The sequence below is a fragment of the Pseudorca crassidens genome, chromosome 18 (genome assembly GCF_039906515.1).
Source record: "Pseudorca crassidens isolate mPseCra1 chromosome 18, mPseCra1.hap1, whole genome shotgun sequence".
In the NCBI taxonomy this organism is placed as follows: Eukaryota; Metazoa; Chordata; class Mammalia; order Artiodactyla; family Delphinidae; genus Pseudorca; species Pseudorca crassidens.
The window spans coordinates 77,137,742-77,159,048 of record NC_090313.1 but is presented as its reverse complement, the minus strand read 5'-3'; the positions used below and the strand labels follow the sequence as shown (position 1 = coordinate 77,159,048).

Below are 21,307 nucleotides of genomic sequence, written 5' to 3'. Positions count from 1 at the left end.
CAGCCAAAAATTAATTAATTAATTAATTTAAAAAAGAAGATACTGTAGCCATGAAACAAGAACAGGATACATTTTTAAAGAAAGAAGCCATTTGAGAATATAATAAATGTTTTATAATTGGTAGTAAAAAAAAAAGAACTAATGGGTTCAGCGTTGGGCAGGCTCAGTTTGAAATGATAAAGGGAAAGTCAGGTCTGGAATTCGGGAGATGGTCTGGTGTGGACGTGGGAGCTGAGGGGTCATTTGTGCGCTGGGTTCAGCGCTGGAGGAAACCGTGCGTGACACTGAAGGAAGGTGGCAGAAGCAAAGGAGCCAACGACAGGCACTGAGGACGAGCCGTCGAGGGCTGGAGAAGAACCTGGAGAAAAGCGGAGGAGTCTTCAGAGCTGCAAGAGCGTCACAGCACAGCGGGCGGCACAGAGGGAGAAAGGAGACTCTCTGGTTCGGCACGTGGATCCCTGGTGACGTTCCAGAACGCAGTTTCAACCGAAGCTCGAGAGTGGAAGGCAGAATTCAGCGGACTGAGCTGAGCAGGAGTGGGAGGTGCAGTGGGGGCGGGGACCCATCTACACGTCACAAAGTCCATCTGTCAACGGAAGAGAGTACGTGGCAGGAGCCCTGATGTAACAGAGCGGCTGACACCACCCCAAGGGCAGCCACGGTGGAGGTGGACAGTGGGGGGTCAGCCTGAGCATCCGTCGCCTGTGTGCCCAGTTCGTATGTGGGCTTGGGTTTCCATGTCTCTTTATCTTCCTGTATCCCATCCAGCATCTTGCAAAGGCTCCGTTGAGTTTATCCAGGAGTGAAGATTCTAAAGACTGTCTCAATTCAGAACAGTTCTGCAGATGGGTACTTACTTAAATAGGGACTATGGCTTTGACAATAGTTTAGGGGCTTCTAAAACTAAATTTGCATCAGCAATGCCAGATGTCTTGTTCTGTTTTTTCTAGGGTTAGTTACAAGCCACTTCTTGTGATTCTGAGAAAACATTTACCCTTTGACAAAGAATAACTTTTTTCCTCACATACTTGTGTGTTCAATTTTAGTTTCCCCAATTCACTCTTACTTAACATCCTTGATTGGATATGTGCACTTCTTTTATTTTCTATAAAAAATGAGAAAAGGACATATGAGTTGAATTATTAACATAGCAGGCACATGTTACAATCTAATTATGCCAGCAAAACCAGCAATAACTTGCCGTATCCAGTTGCAAATCTCATTTCTTCAAGTCCTCTGGCTTCTAGAGCACCAGCGACGGCTGCTATAACGCGAGCTTGGAGAAAATCCCCTTGCTCAGAAATTCTTTACCGTCTTGCAATGTTAAAACTTTTGCTAACATAAAAACAGAGCTAACGGTCTTCCAGAAAGATGATGAAGTGGGTGACAATGCCAAGAACCTCCTCCTCACTCACGTTGTTACACGTGGACAACAAACAATGTTAGCAGCGAGGACGCCACCGTGAACATTAATCTGACCCGGCACAGTGCGGGGCAGGCCTGCCTGGATGCGGAGCGCAGAGATCACTGGGATATAAGCGCCAGATCACAGAATCAGACCAACATTCACATCCCAGTTCCACCTCACAGAAGCGACTGGGCGTGTAGGGCAAGGTACTTCCTTTCTAAGCCTTAGCCTCCTTGTGTGTCAATTCTGGGTAGTCAGATCCACTGCACAGGTTTCTCATGAGGACTGAACATGGCAATGCAGGTAGAGGCTTCCTCCAGTGCCTTGCACCGGTAGTGGTGGTGGCATTGCTATTCTTCCACTTTGGGTACGTCCACCGAAGCTCCTCAGAGCAGGCTGAACCCCAGCTGGCTTCTGCATCCGTTCTCACGACGTTGGCCTTCCTGCCCTTCACTCTGGCTGCCCTCCATTCCCATGTGTCTAGAATGAGTTCTAGGCTCCCGTGAGTCTCCTGAGATGCAGACTTCCCTTCTGTAAGGGGCTAAGGCATTGGTTTTCTGAGCACCTCTAGTTCCCCTGATAGTACTAAAGCCCTTCCCTGAACCATAAGTGTGTTTGGGTTTCCCAGAGAAACAGAACCAATAGGATATCTATATAAATACAGATATAAAGAGAATATATAAAGAAATTGGCTCACACAACTATGGAGGCTGGCAAGTCCCAAGAGCTGCAGGGTGAGTCAGCAAGCTGGACACCCAGGAGGGCTCATGGTTTCCTTCCAAGTCCAAAGGCCTGAGAACCAGGAGAGGCCATGGGTTTGAAGGCCTTCCAGGTTGAAGGCTGCCAAGTTTGAAACCCAGGAAGAGCTAGTGTTTCGGTTTGGACCCAAAGGCAGAAAAAAAGCCGACGTCTGGATTTGAAGGCTGTCCGGCAGGAAGAACTCTCTCTTACTCTGGGGAAGTGCAGCCTTTTTGTCCTACTCAGGCCTTCAACTGATTGGCTGAGGCCCACCCACCTTAGGAAGAGCAATCTGCTTTACTCTGTCTACCGAGTTAAACATTAATCTTGTTCAGAATAACCCTTACAGACACACCCAGAATAATGTCTGACCACATATCCGGGCACCCTGTGGTCCAGACAAGTTGACACACAGACCTACTATGACAATAAGCACAGAGTCCCAGGGCTCAGCCTATGCTAATCAATAAAAGTCCTCTGGTTCAGGGCAGACACCTGACAATACACTAGTGAGACAAGCCAGAGAAGTCACATGCTATGGACTCCTGGGAAGGCCATCCTCTCTCTCTCTTTCTTTCAGTGGGAGGCCTGGATCCACTGCAACTGTTCACGGTCCAGAGGGGAGCCAGTGTGAGGAGAGAGCAGGACAGGAGAATGCAAGAAGGATGCTGCAGCCTTGATCACGCCATGTAAAGTCTGATCATCGTGGGATGTTTCAGCTACCCAAGGGGATCCACCATCTTTACTGTGTAACCCAATTGGTTGGGTTTTCTGTAACTCGCAGCGTGAAGTCTAATGGCTCTGCTTCCTCCAACACCGGGACTGGTCTTGTCAGCAATGCTTCTCCTGTCCCGGAGCTCTGTTCCCCGCACAGCAGTCAGTATTTGGGACGCTGCCCGAGCTAAACGATAACTGGAGCTGTGACAGTGTTCCTCAAGGTCACCTCTGCCTTGTCTTACCTCATGAGGAGCTCAGCAGGACGTCCCCCATCTTGCCCCCCAAATCTCAAGCAGACAGCAATGCTGTCCCAGAGTGAACCCACATTTGGAACACCCCTTTGGACACTGAGATTTGAACCACTGGTCACCATTTGGGGGTCAGGCCCCCAAACCCCGCCCATTCCCACTTTCTCCTTTCACAATAGGCAGAGCCATTTGGTCGTGGATTCTGACCAAATGTGGGAAAGAACTACCGAATTGGTACTATGACAGGAATAACAAAATGAATGATTAAATAGAGAATTGTTGTGGGCGACTATAATTTTTGAAACAAAACAGTATTAGGTCAAATCAGTAGTTTTTTCTCTCCCTGATTCTTTCCTGAGGAAAGAAACAAGAGGTGGTTTGTGAAAGAGCATAACAGTTGCCTTCCATGCTGCTAATTTAAGAATTACTAGCCTTAACGTCCCATGACAGTGACTTCAGTTTCATATTTATTGCAGATCTGTCTGTCATCTGCGAATTTATTCATATAACCATCCTCAATCTACTTATATTCTTGACCAGGTTTAGGCTTAACGCTGGGTATTCTCTACATCTTTTTATTGAGCCACCTAGTTTTGATGCTCTGAAGTTTAATGAATAGATCCTTATTCAACCTAATCATAATCCTTCAATTTACAGACAGTATTTATAGCTCAAGAATAACCATGAAGCAAGAGTCGGGGATCTAGGACTGGTAGGACTTCCAGGTGTTTGCTGCCTGGATTACGGTCTTTACTCATGAAAGTCACAACTGAGTTAAATTCTGACCACGGATGAGAAAGGCGTAAAGACTTAGAGGTTTGGTCTAGGAAGGGCAGCAGTGCCTGGGTTGGGGACAACTCAGTTCGGGGATAGAAGGAAGTAGAACCAATTTCATCTGCTTCCAATTTGGCCCTGAACTCTCATCTTCAGGACGGCGTGGGGTAAAAGCCCTGGGTGATAGCAGAGGTTAGCAGAGGCTGCTTTAGCTAGGATCTTGCAAGTGGCAACCCCAGGCTTCTTCTTGGATTGGTCTGTCCTCTCCCAGGCTGATTTTCTGAACCTCATGCTGCAGAGGGTCCGTGCTTGTTGGAGTTTGAAGCTTGACAGCCGGGTTGGCGCTGCCGACTCATCATGGAGCAGAGGTTGCCCTGGGTCTGCTCACTGGTTTTAAGCTGTGCTGCGCTGGCAGCAGAATTCCGTTTGAAAGATCGACGAGGGGAACAGAGCTGGAGAGGGAGCCTGAGGGGGTCTGGCCCAAGGAAAGAGAGGGGCCAGGCCAGTGATGAAACGGGTTTTGTGAGCACAGCCAGACACCTGCTGCCACCTCCACGCATGCGGCACTACTGCCTCTGAGAAGTGTCTCCGCTTTCAGGGGCAGTTTAAAGGCAGTTTTGTCCCAGAGGCCCCAAATGGCAGCTGGCTCATCAGGGCTTGACACCGGAAACAAACGTTCAAGCCCTGAGATTCCAACCTCTTGGCTGTAGGACTTTGGGCAAATCATTTAAATGAAAGCTTCTTTATTTATTTATATTTATTTTTGGCTGTGTTGGGTCTTTGTTTCTGTGCGAGGGCTTTCTCCAGTTGCGGCGAGCGGGGCCACTCTTCGCGGTGCGCGGGCCTCTCACTGTCGCGGCCTCTCCCGTTGCGGAGCACAGGCTCCAGACGCGCAGGCTCAGTAGTTGTGGCTCACGGGCCTAGTTGCTCCGCGGCATGTGGGATCCTCCCAGACCAGGGCTCGAACCCGTGTCCCCTGCATTGGCAAGCAGATTCTCAACCGCTGTACCACCAGGGAAGCCCTGGGCAAATCATTTAAACTCTGAATCCAGGTTTTCTCATCAGCAAAGTTGGGGAAAGAACGCTTGTTTCCAAGAGTTTTGATGAGGATCAAATGAAACAAAGTATGTGACATGTTCACGTGTGACATACTTGGATAAAGCAAATCTTACTGAAGTCACCGACCTCTGGTGGGGCGGGGAAGGGGTGGGCAGAAGGATTTCCTTACCCGCCTGGTCCAACCCCTTCTGATCATAAATTGACTAACTCATCTAACCATTATCTGGGTCCATCTGTAACCTAAAGGTACATTACAGGCACCTACCTTAATAATACATAATAAAAAATACCAATAATAGGTTACATTTATTTCACACGTGCTCTGTTCTTCGCATTGTACAAAATACTTCATGAGCGCTCTCTCATTTAATCCTCGTAACAGCCCATGGAGACCACAAGAAACTCAAAGCTACCAGTGACAAAATTTAGGCCAGACTGCTTAAGTGCTCTAAGATCACCTAGGTTGTGTGTGGTACAGCTGAGATTCGAACCCCAATAATTTGACTCCAGAGACCACACTTTAGAACTTAGAATCATTATCACTGCTTAAATGAGAATAATAGAACGTACAACGTTATGAAAAGAACTTCGCCTGATTTACCAAACTGTTGGCTTCATCATAAATATATACAAACCCCACACAATACCATGCATTTCTAGCGTTAATCTTACACTCTCATCACTAAGGAACGGGTATCTTCAGCCAGGTGTGGCTCAGGGACCGTGCTGGGAGGATGTTCCACTTTCATTATCCCGATTCTGCTCTGAATGGTCAGGTGAGTTCTCAATGCTTTACTGAGGTGAGACTTGCTCCAAGGCCAGACTTGGATTCAGAGTTATGGGGACGTTATTTCCAGAGGCCCAGTCTCTCTTTCTTGAATCCGCTGCTGCAGAGATCTGCGCGGCAATGGAACCCAGGCAGGCTGGCCGTCCTCCAGTGCCCGCCCTACCTCCTACCCGTTTCCCCGCTCTGGAGCTCGGCACCCAGGGGGTCTTAAACATGACCTCGAACTACACGGCAGCCTTGGCGCCTGACCGCCTCCTAAGAAGTTCTTTCCTGCGCAGCTGTCAAAGTGCTTTCTGTTCCACGTGCATCATCGGACAACCTGCTGACAGGTACAGCATCCTGGAGTTTTACTACTAAATGATTTACTAGCTTTGTCCATCAGTTAAAGTTACATAAATGGATGAAGTTCTATAATACAATGCAGGTATCAGTAGTGCTGAGGTAGGACTGTGAGAGCCCAGGTTAGGACACTCTATGGGTACTCTTGGCTGAAAGCTGGGCTGGTTTTCCTTCTTTGCGCCCCACGGTGCTCCACGGTGCCAAGTCACTCAGTGTCTTCCCGTACTTGTCTGTCTTCTCTGCTGACTGTGACCTTCAAGATGGGACGGACAACATCTATTTCACCCACCACTTTCTCACCAGCATGTCACAGTGCCTGGTCTGGAGTGCTGGTCAGTACTGGACAGACGGACGGACGGACGGATGGATGGATGGATGGATGGATTCTCCAGTCTTTCTGGCCTCTCAGAACTTCCAACCAGAGTATGGTTTCAGTTCCTTCTGCAGGTTCTGTCCTGCCGTTCAGCACGGTGTTTGGGGTGAGGAATATGCAGGGGGGCCCAGCGTGGAAGCCTGGAGATCGCTCTGCCCTGGCATAACTGACTCGGCGCAAAGAGATGCTGGGACCACCAGAAAGGGGTCTTAGGTAAATTCAAACTTCATTTTTGTAAATAAACTCTTTATTTTGGTAAAAGTGGCAAAGATAGTGCAGAGAGTTCTTGTACGTCCCTTCCCCAGTTTCCCCCCTTATTAACACTTTACACTTGTCACCTCACTGTCGAGGGCGCTTGTCACGACTACATAACCAAGATGGGTGCCCAGCTATGACCTGAGCCCTGGCGTGGATTGACGCAGTCAGTGACCGCCCTTCCCTTTGTTCCAGGCTCCTGTCCGGAAGCCACACTGCATGGGGCTGTCACCATGGGGCTCCTTAATCTCCTCTGGCTTGGGACAGTGTCTCAGGCTTTTCTTGTTTTTCACGACAGTTTTAAAAAGAACTGAAATACTTTATACAATTTCCCCCAATTTGAGTTTGATATTTTTCTCGTAATTAAACCAGGTTTAGGGAATTATTGCATCAGGGGTACATGCATCCTCATGACATCAGTGGTGACATTAGCCTTCTTCACCTGGTTCAGGTGCTCTCTTCCAGGTTTCTCTGCTGTGAGTTTCTCCTTTCCCTTTGATTTACTTGTAATGCTTTTTTGTTTTTTGATAAATTTATTTATTTATTTTTGGCTGTTGTTGGTTCTTCGTTGCTGCACGCGGGCTTTCTCTAGTTGTGCCTCGCAGGCTCTAGAGCGCAGGTTCAGTAGTTGTGGCACGCGGGCTCAGTAGTTGTGGCTCGTGGGCTCTAGAGCGCAGGCTCAGTAGTTGTGGCGCACGGGCTTGGTTGCTCTGTGGCATGTGGGATCTTCCCGGACCAGGGCTCGAACCCACGTCCCCTGCATTGGCAGGAGGATTCTTAACCACTGTGCCACCAGGGAAGCCCTACTTGTAATGCTTTATATCCAAATGTCATGGAGTCATTAAATCATAAGATGTGAGCTTGATGGAGCTGTGAGTCACAAGCCATTTTCAGCAGATTTTCGTTCCTTTTATGCTGATGTGCTGACTGTGACCTTAGAACTTATTCAGTTTTCTGGAACAGGATGGTCGATTCACAGGGGAAACGAGTCTGGAGCTGGGTCTGGTGCAGCTGACGGGCAGGTGCAAGAGCGATTCGGAGAGGAAGGGCCGGGAGGGTGGGAGGTCGTGATGGAGGACTGAAGACTCTCAGGCGGAGCAGCTCCAGGTGTGGCCACGGGAGGCCCTCGGAGCCACGGCAGAGCCACCTGGGACACCGGGCAGTTGAGGAGTCACTGCAGGAAGCTTCCCAGAGTGACCCTGGGGCCCTGAGTGTGGGAGGGGGTGACGGGAAGGCCACAAATGGAGCGGGCGGCTTCATGACCCTACGACGGGCCGCAGGCAGCGGGTTTCTGTTTCCATTTGTTCTACAAAAGATGAAACTGAAGCAGGGGTGCTGACCTCTCTTCCTGACCCTGAGGTTCAGAGGATGTGGGGAAGGAGGGGCCTTGGGGCAGCGTGTTCTTGGGTGACAGCCAGGGTTCAGTCCAGGCGACGAGGTCGGGGAGCACTTAGGGATGATGTAGGGGACCTTGTCTTCCTGCAGCCACGGTCCAGAGGGTAGGACAAAGTGCCTGGGAGGGAGACGCCGGGGCCCCTGGGCCAGGGGAGAGGAAGCCCAGGCCAGCTAGGGGTCAAGACCAGAGGATGGGGGCTGGACAGAGGGCTTATATCTTGGGCACGGGTCCAGAATGACAGTGATTCATGGGCTCATCCCGTGGGTATCTACTGAGCGCATCCTCTGTGCCAGATGGCAGCTCGGCATCGAGGGTGCAGACGTGAGCCGCCCAAGGGCCTCACCACGCGGCGCCTGCCTGCTCGTGGGGCAGACGTGGGCCTGCTGAGCAGACGGCCGAGCAGAAAGCGCGGGAGACGGTGCAGCCGCGTGGGGTGCGGGGAAGGCAGCCGGGTGAGGGCTGGAGGCCTGTGTGCAGGGAGGAAGGAGAGGGAAGGGTCAGAGCAGGCAGGCCCCTGAGGCCCTGGCCGGTCTGCAGCCTTGGTTCTGAGCGTGACCCCAGGCCAGGGGTGCTCTGCACGCAGGCGTGCCATGATCTGACAGCACGTCACGGGCCTGCAGCCCAAGGCACCAGGAGGACGTGTGTGGCCCGGCTCCCAGGGGCCAGCTCCGTGCTGCTCTCCTTCCGGGTGAGCTGGCAGGAGACAGTGGGGCCTTTGGCCTCCCAGACTCGTGAAGTATGGGAAACGGACGCCTTCTGGGGAGGGGACTGCAGCCTGTGGGATGGGCAGCCTCGGCCCTGATGGGCTCTCAGCGCCAGGACGCCCACCCTCTGCGGGCCCAGGGGAGGCCGGGTCCCCGGGAAGACTCACACCAGCCTTACTGATGTGCGTCTGTGTTGGTTACACCGGCTGCAAAGAAAGGCCTTCGAGGTCAAGGCCGCCACCCAGGGCTCCAGACGGTAGCGAGAAGTGTGCCCCGTCCTTGCTGGGCCCCAGCTCCCGCCCGCAGGCGTCTCCGTCCAGCCAGCTGGGAGGCCTGGCGCCCGCAGAGGTCAGGGTCAGAGTCGGAAGCTCCGATTCTTCCCGTACTTAATCCTCACGCGGGTTGGGTCCTAGCACTGTAAGAACGTGGAAACCAGAGCTGGATGGAAGCCCTTCGGTCACCTGATCCAATGCCCTCTATGTCGCAGGTAAGAAAGGCAGCCTCCAGGAAGGCGAGGTGACCTGACCAAGGGTCAAGGGCCTCTGGGCGGGCGGAGCCCTCCTCACTCACAGCGCCTGCCCCACCCCCACTGCGGGGAGGTCAGCACGTCAGAAGGTCAATTCCACACAGTCCTGTGCCCCAAAGTCTCCCCGTCCCCTCACCCAGACCCGCAGCCATTCTGGTTGTGCTCAGTAAGTAGAGCTTGGCGACCACGAGAGGTGGGCGTGGGGCTCAAGGTTCCCACGGAATAGCGTCAGCTATTAAAAGACAGTAACGTGCCCAAGGTCACAGCAAAGCACGCTCACGTGTAACCGATCTGTTAGGGTTTACTCCTGTGAATGCCTATGCTCTCCTTCAGAATACTCCCGTTGGGAGGTTACATCTCTCTCCAGCTCTGGGCCTCCTCTCCCAGACGGCACCAGCAGTGCAAAGTAGGTTTTGAGTCCAAGGCACCTAAGTTAAATCTTAGTTCTAAAACACACTAGCTAGCTGTGTGACTTTGGGTGAGTTACTTAACCTCTCTGAACCTCAGCTTCCTCGATTATACAACGGACAGAATCATGGTTATGTTACAGAACTGATGTGAGGATTAAGTAAGATAATGGAAATGAATGTACCTGTGCTTGGTACATGACAGACTCTCAGAAATGTTTCCTTTCTTCTTTTGGGAATTGTCCTCAAAAATGAAGCATTAGCTTAAGTAACTTAACGGTGCCAAATCTTCATCTTCTGAAGATGAATTATACCTTTGAAAATGCCCCAAAGCTATTAGGATTCCAGCGAGATAAATAAGACCAACAACTGAGCAGACAATGCAGGGTGGGGCTGCTGTGTGAGTGTGAGATTGATTCCTGTAGATCAAAGACACTTTTCTTGATGCCCACCGTGTTCCAGTGCTGGGCTGGTGGTGTGGCCACAGCAGTGACTGGGCCCTTGTCCCGTGGAGCTCGCGGGGCTGTGTGAGCTGCAGCGACATCGCTGTTGGAAAAAACAACACCCCGCTCTTCAGAGGTAGGCTCTTCCCAGGCGATGTGCGTGGGGTCCAAGACAGTCCAGAAACTGTTTAAAAGCAAGTTTTGCTACTTCATATGTTAAACAATGGACCTGTAGCATCCTTACCTAAGTTGTAAGAAAGAACAATTCGACAATTCCCCAAATAATCAGCTACTCTTCACTGACCTGGCATGGTTTTATCAAGCAAAAATAATTAATACATTAATTGAATGTCATAATTAGGTGGCATTTTCCAAGCCTTGGGCTTCAAACCAAGAAAGTTATTGCTAATTTCCTTTGCTAGAATCTCGAATAGGGTCGTTATTACTTTAAATAACATGTAGCTCGTATAACCTAAAGATGAGTCTTACACTTGAGAAACGCTTTCATCCCGTGTACAGCCGTAGCATCCCAGGTAGGGAGTCTAAAGCCCTCTGTTCTGCCTCGATTTCCTCGGTTTTGGAACGGAGGCATTAGAATCACCTTCTCTCAACACGGTGGTGAGGTGCGAACGAGCCCATACAGTGTAAACGGTTCAAACGCTGCCAGGAAGAGAGAGAGCCCGCGCTGCTGCCGTTATCTGAGTCTGATGCGCGGCCCATGGTGTCACGTCATGGGATGCAGACAGCTTCCTGCTCTGGGAGCCTATGTTCGTTCCCCTTGTGATGAAGAGATGCCATCCAAAGTCCACTTTCTGAGTGGCAGGGGGTGGTGGTGGTGGGATGAACTGGGAGACTGGGATTGACATATATACACTAATATGTATAAAGTGGATAACTAATAAGAACTTGCTGTATAAACAAATAAATAAAATTCTAAAATTAAAACAAAATCAAAGTCCACTTTTTGGGTTTCCCTTCACAGTCAGCAAAACTTTACGTAGCATGATAATTATGAAAAGAGAAACAAATGTAAAGATGTGACTCCCCCTGCCCTGCGCGGCCTCAGATGCACAGGACATCCGCGTGGTGAAATGGGGCTTCCTCTTGGATTGCCCTGGGCGCGTGAGGACCCGCGGCGCTGCGCGGACAGCAGCTCGCCAAGTGTGAATTTGACCTCGAACGTTCCTTTCTGAGTTCTGCAGTCCTTTGTCACAGTGTCCGTGGGATAAAGGTACAATAACGCACTGAGATCAAGGAAAACGGGAGGAGATGTGGGGAGGAGACCTCAGCCTGACTGCCTCTCACTGGGCCCCGGGACCCCGAGGGCAGGGCCGGCTGGGAAGCTCCTCTGCCACTCACTGCAGTTTGGTTTAGGGTCACAGCACTCAGAGAAGAGGAAAGAAAGCAGTGACAGTGACACACCTGGTGTGGAGATTCCGAAAGGCCACGACCGCCAGCCTCCAGGACTCGGGGTCTCTAGTAACATGGTGGTCAGATGCAGCTGGAGGGGGAAGGGCAGAGGTGGAGGAAGAGCCAGGAGAACAAAGAAATACTTTATGTCCCAACAGGGAAATCAGCTTCCCTGTCCTGGACCCAAAGCTTCAATGCCTTCGGTGTTAGATCCACAGCCACTTGGTCTGACTCGATGTGGTCCCAGGACCCGGGAACAGGGCTTCCCTGAGGCCCTCTCCGTGGGGGGAGCATCAGGAAGCCCCTCCCCAGAGGTGACCCCTTGGCAGACAAGAGAGGGAAGACTCAGGACTTCCTTGCGAGAACCAACCAGTGCAGGGGGGTAGCAAGGTGCCAAAGCTGAGGCGTGGGCCAGGTTGGGCCAGAGCTCCATCCCCCTCCCCCGATGTCCAACTCAAGGCTCCAGGGAGCCGCAGTAGGTAAGGAAGGCTGCTCCCCTTTCACGCCAAACAATCTGAGGAGCAAAACCAGACCCATGGCTTCATCAGTTCACTTGTCCAGCCAGACACACAGAGCAACTTGCTTATTCTTAGCCTCACTCCTCTTCCGAAACAAAGCCACCCAAACACACAGACGTAGGTAACGGTCCTCTAAGCTGAGTGCACAGCTCAGAAAATGAGTCGCTAAGAGAAGCCGTCTTTCCATTCACTCAAGGTGAACACACACGTGTATAGGAGTTCTCCACCTGGGTGCTGGACACTGCTAGCTCCAAGGGGACGACAGTGAATGATCAGATAACACTGCCACCTCCACGGAGCTGCCATGCAGGACAGAAGAACAGGGTGGCATGGGAGAGTGTAGGAGGAGGACTTAATTAACCGTGTATTTTACATGGAAAAGGCACGATGACTCTGAGGTTAAGTTTATTCTTTTACTACTTTAAAGGCAGAGGAATTTGCTGAGCCAGGTGCGTAAGCTTTGCCAGCCTGCCCCTTTCTGGAACTTCCAAAGCATCTCTAAATGGATCGTAAAGTACTTTCAGATGTGGGCAAACAACAGACCCTGGGCGCTTCTATTCTTCCATCAGTTCTAGTCTTAACTTTATCTATTTATTCATCTGGTAAAAAGTGACTAATTTCCTCCATTCAACTGTTTCAACATCCATGAAATGCCTGGGACCTGCTTCTACCCCACTTCCCATTATGAAGACCAGCTAAAACGTCTTACAGGGCTTTTCATAGTGAAATGTGCTGGTTCCCTACAGCAGTAAAACCTGTTGTTAATATACTCCCTGAATTGTCAAACCACTAATCTTAATATGTGATATCCTCATAACTCTTCCAACCCAAACACTCAAAAGACACTTTCCGTAATAAGATTTGACACTGCCAAGGTCATTTACCTAACATATCGCAGTTGCTCTCTTCTGAGTCATGGCCAGGGGAAGACGGAAATCCTCAGCCCCCTGCCATGAATCTCCATGAGGCCGCCTGGCTGGGGATTAGGACTTCCAAGAGTACTTAGAGCTGGAACACAACTGTGAGATTACTGACTCCATCTTCACCATTTGACAAAACAGAAAACTGAGGCCCAAGGAGGTCGGGTGACTTGTCCAGAGTCACTCGGCTAGTAGGGCCAGTAGCACCCGAGGACCGGTGTTGGGGCCCTTGGTCTCGAGGGCTCTTCTCACCAGCACTGAAGGCCACAGCCCGGCACAGTGCCTGGTACGTGGCACCAGGCCACACCACGCGATACATGCTTTAGATGGACGAGGCCGGTAGCTGGGGACGTGTGAGGTGCAGCATCAACTCGTTAGTAACTCCTCACGACAACCCAGCGGGGTCAGAACCTTTATACCCTCAATGTGCTGAGTCACACAGAAGGTAAGGAAAGTGCCCAAAACAACACAGTCAGAAAAGGACAGAGGCAGCATTTGAACCCAGGCCTCCGAGTACCAAGGACGAAAGGATGGATACAGAGCAACGTATGTACCCTGAAGGAGCAGGGGAGACCGGGGACAGTTTAAGAGCAACATAGAAACTGAGTGTCACACGAAAGGACAGTCTTACCACAAACACATATGCTTCATATTATCCACATGTGGACCAGAGGCTGAGGCCCCTTTACCCTAAGTGGGACATCACCCTCTGGACTGAGAGAGACCATAGGTTTACTGATCCAAACCGCAAAGACTATGTAAAGTAAGACAGGGCACAGCATTTGTTTTCCTGGCACATGAATTTTGAATTACAGCAACTGGCATTCTGTTGTTCATAAAAAATTTGAATTATAAATGTAAAATCATAGTCATAATAACACCTTCTGAAAGGTGGCTAGCTGAAATCGACTTCCTTTTTAGATGGCAAAGGGCACAGTATCACAAGGAGCTAGCGCTATTCTTGCATGAATGTCAGGGTTACGACCCTCGTACCATCGTGCAACAGCCCACCCTACACTGGAAGGTTCTCTCTGGTGCTGACACGTCTAAAGTCCCCCCATCGACACCTCCAAACGTAGCTTGGTGGTTATTCCCAGGAACCCTCCTCCTTCGAGACTCACTGGGGTAGAGCTTATTTTGCTTAACCTGACATTTGTCTGTCCATGCTTGTTGCAAATGGATGCGCAGGCCTCATGAACTCCCCCCGGAGGGTTTTCCCTTCTCTCCCGGCTAAATGAACCAGTGGCCCACCACCCCGGGCTGCTGTGGGTGTGATGGGAACTGGGTCCTCCCCTGTGGGAAGAAGCACAGGAAGGAGCTGGCACGTCCTTGAAGCGACGGCTCTTTGTGGGCGTTTTACATCCACCCCTCTGCACGCTGCCCCGAGCACACGGCACCTGTTATTCGGGGTGACCCCGCACAGGCAAAGCTCTGTAAGAGCCCCCGCAGACCCTGGACACAGAGGGAAGCCTGAGCCTGCCGCCTCCCATTTTATTTCTAAAGGTGTCTACACCTAAATGGTATAAATAATCCACGATAACTCTTCCTTGGTCCACGTGTTCGTGTTTGAAAAACACTTGTAAATTCCTATTTCGTGGCCCACACGATAATCCATTCCTGAAAGGGTCTGGTTCCAGCCAGGTTTCAAACAGCCATCAAGAAAATGAAGGGAGGGGCATCCCTGGTGGCGCAGTCGTTAAGAATCCGCCTGCCAATGCAGGGGACACGGGTTCGAGCCCTGGTCCGGGAAGGTCACACATGCCACAGAGCAACTAAGCCTGTGCGTCACAACTACTGAAGCCGTCGCAATGAGAAGCCCACGCACCGCAACGAAGAGTAACCCGTGCTCCCCGCAACCAGGGAAAGCCTGCACGCAGCAACAAAGATCCGACGCAGCCAAAGAAATAATAAAATAAAATTAAAAAAAAAGAAAACAAAGGGATTGTTTTGGTGTCTCTTAAAATTCTTGTCTGAGTCTGGATGGCTGAGTCACCAGCCCCCAAATATGACAAACGTGAGACCAAAGCATCGCCCTGCTCACATGTGAGGGGCTCCCGAGCTCCCAGGGAGGACAAAGCCGCAGGGGAGACAGCCCCGCAGGTGTGTGCTCCTCGGACACCTCGTGGCCGGGGAGAGAAGTACCGTCCTGCACCTGCCACCTCACAGCAAGCAGGTCCAGAAGGATGGTCAGACGGTGAGCTGGCTGACCCGCCTCATTTCCCGGTGAGAAAGCTGAGGTCCAGGGTTAGAACCACCCAATCTCATGGCTCCAGTAGGTGGTGTTAGCACCTCTGCCCCACAGATCATTTCTACCTGAACATGGATACGCAGCAGCTCCAGGCAAATCACCCACAAACCCTGAGCGTCCAGAGGGAGTTTCAGTGGCTCATGGCTCACTAGGTGTTTGCATCTAAATGCAGTGATTTTTCCAGATTCTATCGCTCATCTTTTATCGATCGTGGCACTGCTTCATGAAAAGGAAAAAAACCTGAAACTCACATTCCAGTCTAAAAGAAAACGAGGTCAAAAGAGTCTTGGAGAAAACGTCTCAGGCAGTGCCCCAGCTCTGAAACTCTGCAAACATACCTCACACAAAACCCTTTCTGTGTTTCGTGACCATAAAACGCAAAAGCCGACAGAATGTTCTCGCTCCTCAAACACTTGATGTTTTAGATCCAAAAGGAAAATATCACGGAGCTAAAGAAATTCGTGCTGCAGGTACAGGCAGGCCTCCTAAACTGAAAACAAGACGCTAAAGGAGACTTGCTGCTCTTTAGCCTAAAGAGCAGCAGGGGAAGCAGAAAATTCAAAAGAATCAGGCCTCAGAGCCGTTACGTCAAGTAGAGGGAAAAATCAGAAGCCAAAGCTTTAGTCCCCAAATATCCCTACAGGAAGCTCGGTGGGACGATTTTCCAAGGAAAACAGGAGACACATTTTATAAATAAAAAGCTGCTCAGGACTGAGAGTCAAACAAGGAACCCAGCGCGGGGAGGAGGGGAAGCCGCTGGGCAGGCTCTGGGCGCAGGCCTCCCGCGTGCAGAGGGTAGGGGCGGGGCGGGGCGGGGGGAGGGATGTCCAAGGCCAAGACGCTGAATATTTATGCTCTTCTTATCAAATGTGTCTTTCATAGAGAAATTAGTCACACCCTACTGTGTCCAAAGAGTCCCCTAAAGTAAGACCCTTTTACACCATCCGTCTCCCCTTGTCGTCTGGCTGGTGTCCACGGAGACCAGTTCTCAGCTGGAAACGGGGGAGTCAGGCAGAGATGTGCTGGCGAGTCCTAGCAACCCACCAGGAACACTTGTTCTTCAGGTAACAGATTAAAAGTACACACACACACACACACACACGCACAGAGTCTGTATCAATAGGAAGCACCCTGACTTAGGTGAAGGTCCATTTTGAATTTAAATATAAGATCTTTTCTTAATGACAACCAAGGAACAAAAATGTTAGGATCAAACTGTGCCGCTGAGCCCGAGACAGCCTTTGGAATCGGGCTTGGTCCTCCCATCCTTCCACTGGGAGCTGTACGGAGAGCAGAGACCTGAGGGGCCCTGAGGCCCAGCAAGGATGGAGCGGGGAGACACAGCTGAGCTCTGCCTGCACTGGGGCCCCTCAACGACCAGGCAGGTTTCCATCTGCATGTGGCAGAGGAGACACGGGGGGAAGAGAACACGACAGAGAAGCCAGGCCTCAGAGACACGCAGCCCCGGGGTCCTGCTGTCTGCACACCCCCAGCACCCTCCCCGCCCTCCTCTGGTCCTGGGGAACCAACCACCAGCAGGCCCCTCCCCGTGATTCTGACGGCGCTGTGCCCTCTGCGTCCAGTCCCGACCCTCCTCTCAGCGCCTGCCCCTGAAGCCACCCGCTTCTCTCAAGATTCAGCTCGGAGGCTCTCCCCCTCTATGGAACCTCTTCTCTCCTCCCCTTGTCCCTGGACCAGCCCCTACAGGGACCATTCTCACGTGACCAGCGGGCACAGCATTATTCGAGGCTTCCTTCAACCGACCACCCGCCGGAGACTAACCTCCCCCACGCACTGGCTTGTGCATGTGTGCATGCCAGGACTCCCAAGTCCCACGCCCGGCCATCCTCCAGGAGCCCCCAGCGGGAGGCGAGGGGCGTGAACCTGGGGCAAGACCCTGTCAATTGGTCCTGGTGAGCGTGGTCAGAGCCTGCACAGGGGAGTCAGCAGGTGCGGCTGGAAGGGGGCCAGCCAGGCAGCCCAGAGGCCACCCATGAGGGGTGTCTGATGGCACAGGACAGGCTGCACCCGGAGTGCATGGGGGGAGGGGACCGTGACAGGGGTCAGTGGGGGGCCACTGGGCAGGAACAGCGAGGACAGAACATATCCAGCGTCTGAGGAAGTGTCGTCTCCTCCAGGATAAGGTCATCCACCCAAAATGTCCAGACAAAGACAGACAATCTTGATGACCACAGATACAGCCTATCTACCGGACTGGAAATTGCATCTGCCGGTCACGTCCTCATGGCAGGTCACAGGGACCCTGCAACAAGGCACGAGCTGTGTGGGGAGAACAGAAAGGGAGAAGCTATGGGGGTTAGTGCCAAAGCGTCCCGTACAGGTCACAGACTCTCCCATTCACATATGTCAAGGAAATCCAGAGAAGAGAAAAGGCTTTCTTTTTTTTTTTCTTTTTGGCTGCATTGGGTCTTCGTTGCAGTGTGCAGGCTTCTCACTGCGGTGGCTTCTCTTGTTGTGGAGCATGGGCTCTAGGCACGTGGGTTTCCATAGTTGTGGCATGCGGGCTCAGTGGTTGTGGCTCGCAGGCTCTAGAGCGCAGGCTCAGTAGTTGTGGCGCACGGGCTTCGTTGCTCCACAGCATGTGGGATCTTCCTGGACCAGGGATCGAACCTGTGTCCCCTGCACTGGCAGGTGGATTCTTAACCATTGCACCACAAGAGAAGTCCCTCGAAAAGGCTTTCTTATGGCAACCCAACCAGTCCCTGGCAGACCTGGGTCTAGAACTCATTTTAGCTTACAATACACTCACCTGGAAGAACGTGATGGGAAAAAAACCCTCAAGCACACAACTTAGATGGTTTAGTAGAGAAGTTAACAAGTAGCACGTTTCTGAGAAGTGGGGAAGCCTCCTGGGACGTCACAGAGGCACCAGTGCAGGAGGCTTCCCTCTAGATGTCGAGTCTATGTTGTGCAAACCAGCACCACCAAACGCGGGCGGCGCACAGCTCCTGCCCACAGAGCCTGCAGGGCGACCGCAGTCCTGCAACCTAGAGACACCAACTGTCAACAGGACACGGAATCCTGAATTTGGAGCTGGATGCGGACAGGTTTCACGCAACATCAGGAAAGTACAGTACCATCCCTGCATTTAAACCCCTGCCTGAGAGACAGCACAGAAAACGACTTCGCCGCGGTGAGTTCTTGCCCATGGCTGAGACCCAGCCCGCTGCCCCGTGTCCCAGGCTGCCCTCCTCCTTCCCCAGATGCTGCCTGACGGTACATGGTCGGAGCCGGCCTCTTGTCCTATAAACATAAGGCACCTTAACTGTGCTGACTGCGTTTGTTCCGTTTCACTGGTCTCGTCTTTTAACAGGGAGGCTGGTTTCCCAGGAGAACTGGTCCAGCAGGGAAACTGGGCTCTGGGAATCTGACCAGTCAGCATTATCAGATTTCAAGGAACCAGAACACACCGAAGATTGTCATGTCCTGTTACTATCTGAGATCAACTTTCTATCTGTTTTCTAATATCTACTATAGACAAGGAACCTTATGAGAATTTCTCATAAATTTGTGGTTAACATCCATCCTCTGACTTCTACAGAGAGTTCAGAAAGAGTCTGAACGTGTCTGCAAACAAAAATAATCAGACTCACCTCTTGTTGGCTTGTACGGCCCCTGCAGGCGTCCATCTACGTGGCTCCGCGGTGAAGGTGGTTCAGGAACTTTCTGCAGAATATCCACACACGCGGTGCAGAGGCCTCCGTGATAAACAGAGCTCCCACGGTCCCTTTAAATGTGCGTGGACTTTTGTGTCTGCAGTATTCCAAAGTGAGCGTCTTGGCAGACGTAGACAGGAAATCATGACACAACAATACTGCATTTTTAGACCTGACTGTGACCACTTACACTGTCTTGGGTATTATTATTTCTGCTCCAGCTATTGCTATTTTATAGCAAAGGAAACAAAATAACCAGACAGGCGACACACCTGTCTTCAGGCCGCTCATCTTGTCCAGGGTCAGTTTCAGGCATTTTGTCACCATCAAAGCCCACGGGGGTCCTCAGGAAAATAAGTTGGAATCTACGTGATAAAGTCCAATCTCCCCTTTCGCGCTTAGTCCAGCGGCACTTGCCTGTAGGGCCGTGTGCAGGCGCCTCGCACCCCAGACCCCAGCGGGCCGGGGTCAGACGCGTCGCCCACGACACACACTTCAAGATGGCGGCCGCAGTGGGCCGTGTGCAGAGAGGTGGCGCCGGCACTGAGCCTGGAGCCTGAGCCGCTCGGCGGCGCCTGCGCCCGCCCCGCAAGAACCCCGCCCACAGTCCCGCCCGTCCTGTATAAAGCGGCCCCGCACAGGCTGCCGGGAGAGCGTGGGCTCTAGAACGCGGCGACTCCCAGTCCTTTGATCAAAGAAGGAAACTTTCCTTTGCTTTTGAACCGAACTCCGTCTCGTTCTATTGTTTCCAACGACACCGGCAGGAGGACCCTCGTTGGGCCTGACTCCACAGGGTTGGTAACAATTTCTGAACCTAATACTGAATTTCCGTAGCCAAAGACTTAATAGTCCTTGTGTTTACTCCATTATTACCAGCTCCTATCTCAGTTTCCTTTTCCTGGATCCTTCGGGTTTGTTTGGTTATTTTTTTTCTTCCAGCATCTTAAAATGAATTCTAACCTGTATTTTAAAAATTCCTTCTAGGGCCAAGAAGGTATTTAAGGCTATTTCCTTGAATGACAACTTTCCCTGGACCCCGTAGGTTTGGGATAAGTTCCTCTAGTTTCAGTGCACACTAGATGACTTGTAATTTCACCCTCGACTTCCTCTTTGCTCTACCGGTACTGTGTGAGTGTGCTCGCTGATTCCCAAGCATTTTGATTGGGTCTTTACACAGTTCATCTAATTTTATTGGATTTTGATGAGAGACCAAGGGCTCTAAAATCTCGACTTCCGTGAACTAGTTGAAAGGTCCTTCATCATCAAGTACCAAATTGAATTTTATAAATTTAATACATTTTAAAGGACAAAAAAAAACCTAAGGGAAAACGATATATTATGTATTTGTAGGATACAAACTTCACGTGGGTTATTACATGAGATTGTGGATGTGTGAGGATCCCATTTATCTTTGATTAAAGTTTACTAGATCCGCTGCATTACAAAATAAGAATATTTACAACCATTCATTATATTTGTGCTTTATCAAGTTCTGCTTATATTTCTAGTAGCTTTTGCTTTCTGTGTTAGGTATGCAGGCATCTTACTTTAAACAATATAAGGTAATGTTAACAACAACATCAGATTCATTTGTCACCTGGGAGATGCAAACTAAAAGCATCCTGAGCTATCACTACACAGCCATGTAGTGGGAACACCAAAATGAGAAAGGGAGCATGACATGTGGCCATGAGGATGAAGAGGCACTCCCACACTCCAGTGGGGATAAATTTGGCACCTTGGAAAACTGATAGGACCTACTAAGGCTCACCAATCTCATACCCTCAAACCAGCTGCTACACGCCTCAGTATTCATCATTCATACATTTACCGTAAGACAGTTTGAGAAGGCCCTCAGCCGCTTTACTCATAAAGTCCTCAAACTGGAAGCCCAAACTTGCATCATCGGTAGAAGTGACACATACATTTGGTGTCGTGCGGTAGACGCAGTCACAGGAATGAACAAACCACGGCTGGTGTGTGGTAGACACACCAGGCATGAATCTTACAAACGTCCTGTTGAGTGAAAGAAGCCACACACCAAAGAGTGTGCTATACTTGTTTGTGGAAAATCCCCAAATAGGCAAAACCAGAAGTCTGGACAGTGGGTGGGGCCCTTCCTGGGGCAGAGCAGTGACCAAGAGGGGACCAGAGGGGACCTGGAAGCTGTTTCTTAATCTCAGTGCTAGTACTTGGTTGTGTTGAGTGTGTGAAAATCCCAGCGGCTGCCTGCACACTTACCACTTATGCACTTCTCTCTGTGTGTGCGACATATTCCAGCAAACCTGCTTTGTAAACATCGAGTACAGGGCTCCACCCAGGAGTTAATGAAACAGAAAATGCAACCTTTATCTTTTTCA

The 21,307-nt window shown here is 50.9% G+C and overlaps 1 protein-coding gene across 1 annotated transcript in view; it reads right to left on the bottom strand.

Annotated features, from left to right (window-relative positions):
• Positions 1–19,367, bottom strand: part of SPATA13 (spermatogenesis associated 13) — a 207,499-nt gene extending 188,132 nt beyond the window's left edge. The window contains exon 1 of the mRNA XM_067713722.1: positions 18,885–19,367. Within this exon, the coding sequence (XP_067569823.1) occupies positions 18,885–18,920 (36 nt within the window). The 5' untranslated portion in view covers positions 18,921–19,367. The remainder of the gene's footprint in view (positions 1–18,884) is intronic.
• Positions 19,368–21,307: the final 1,940 nt, after the last annotated feature.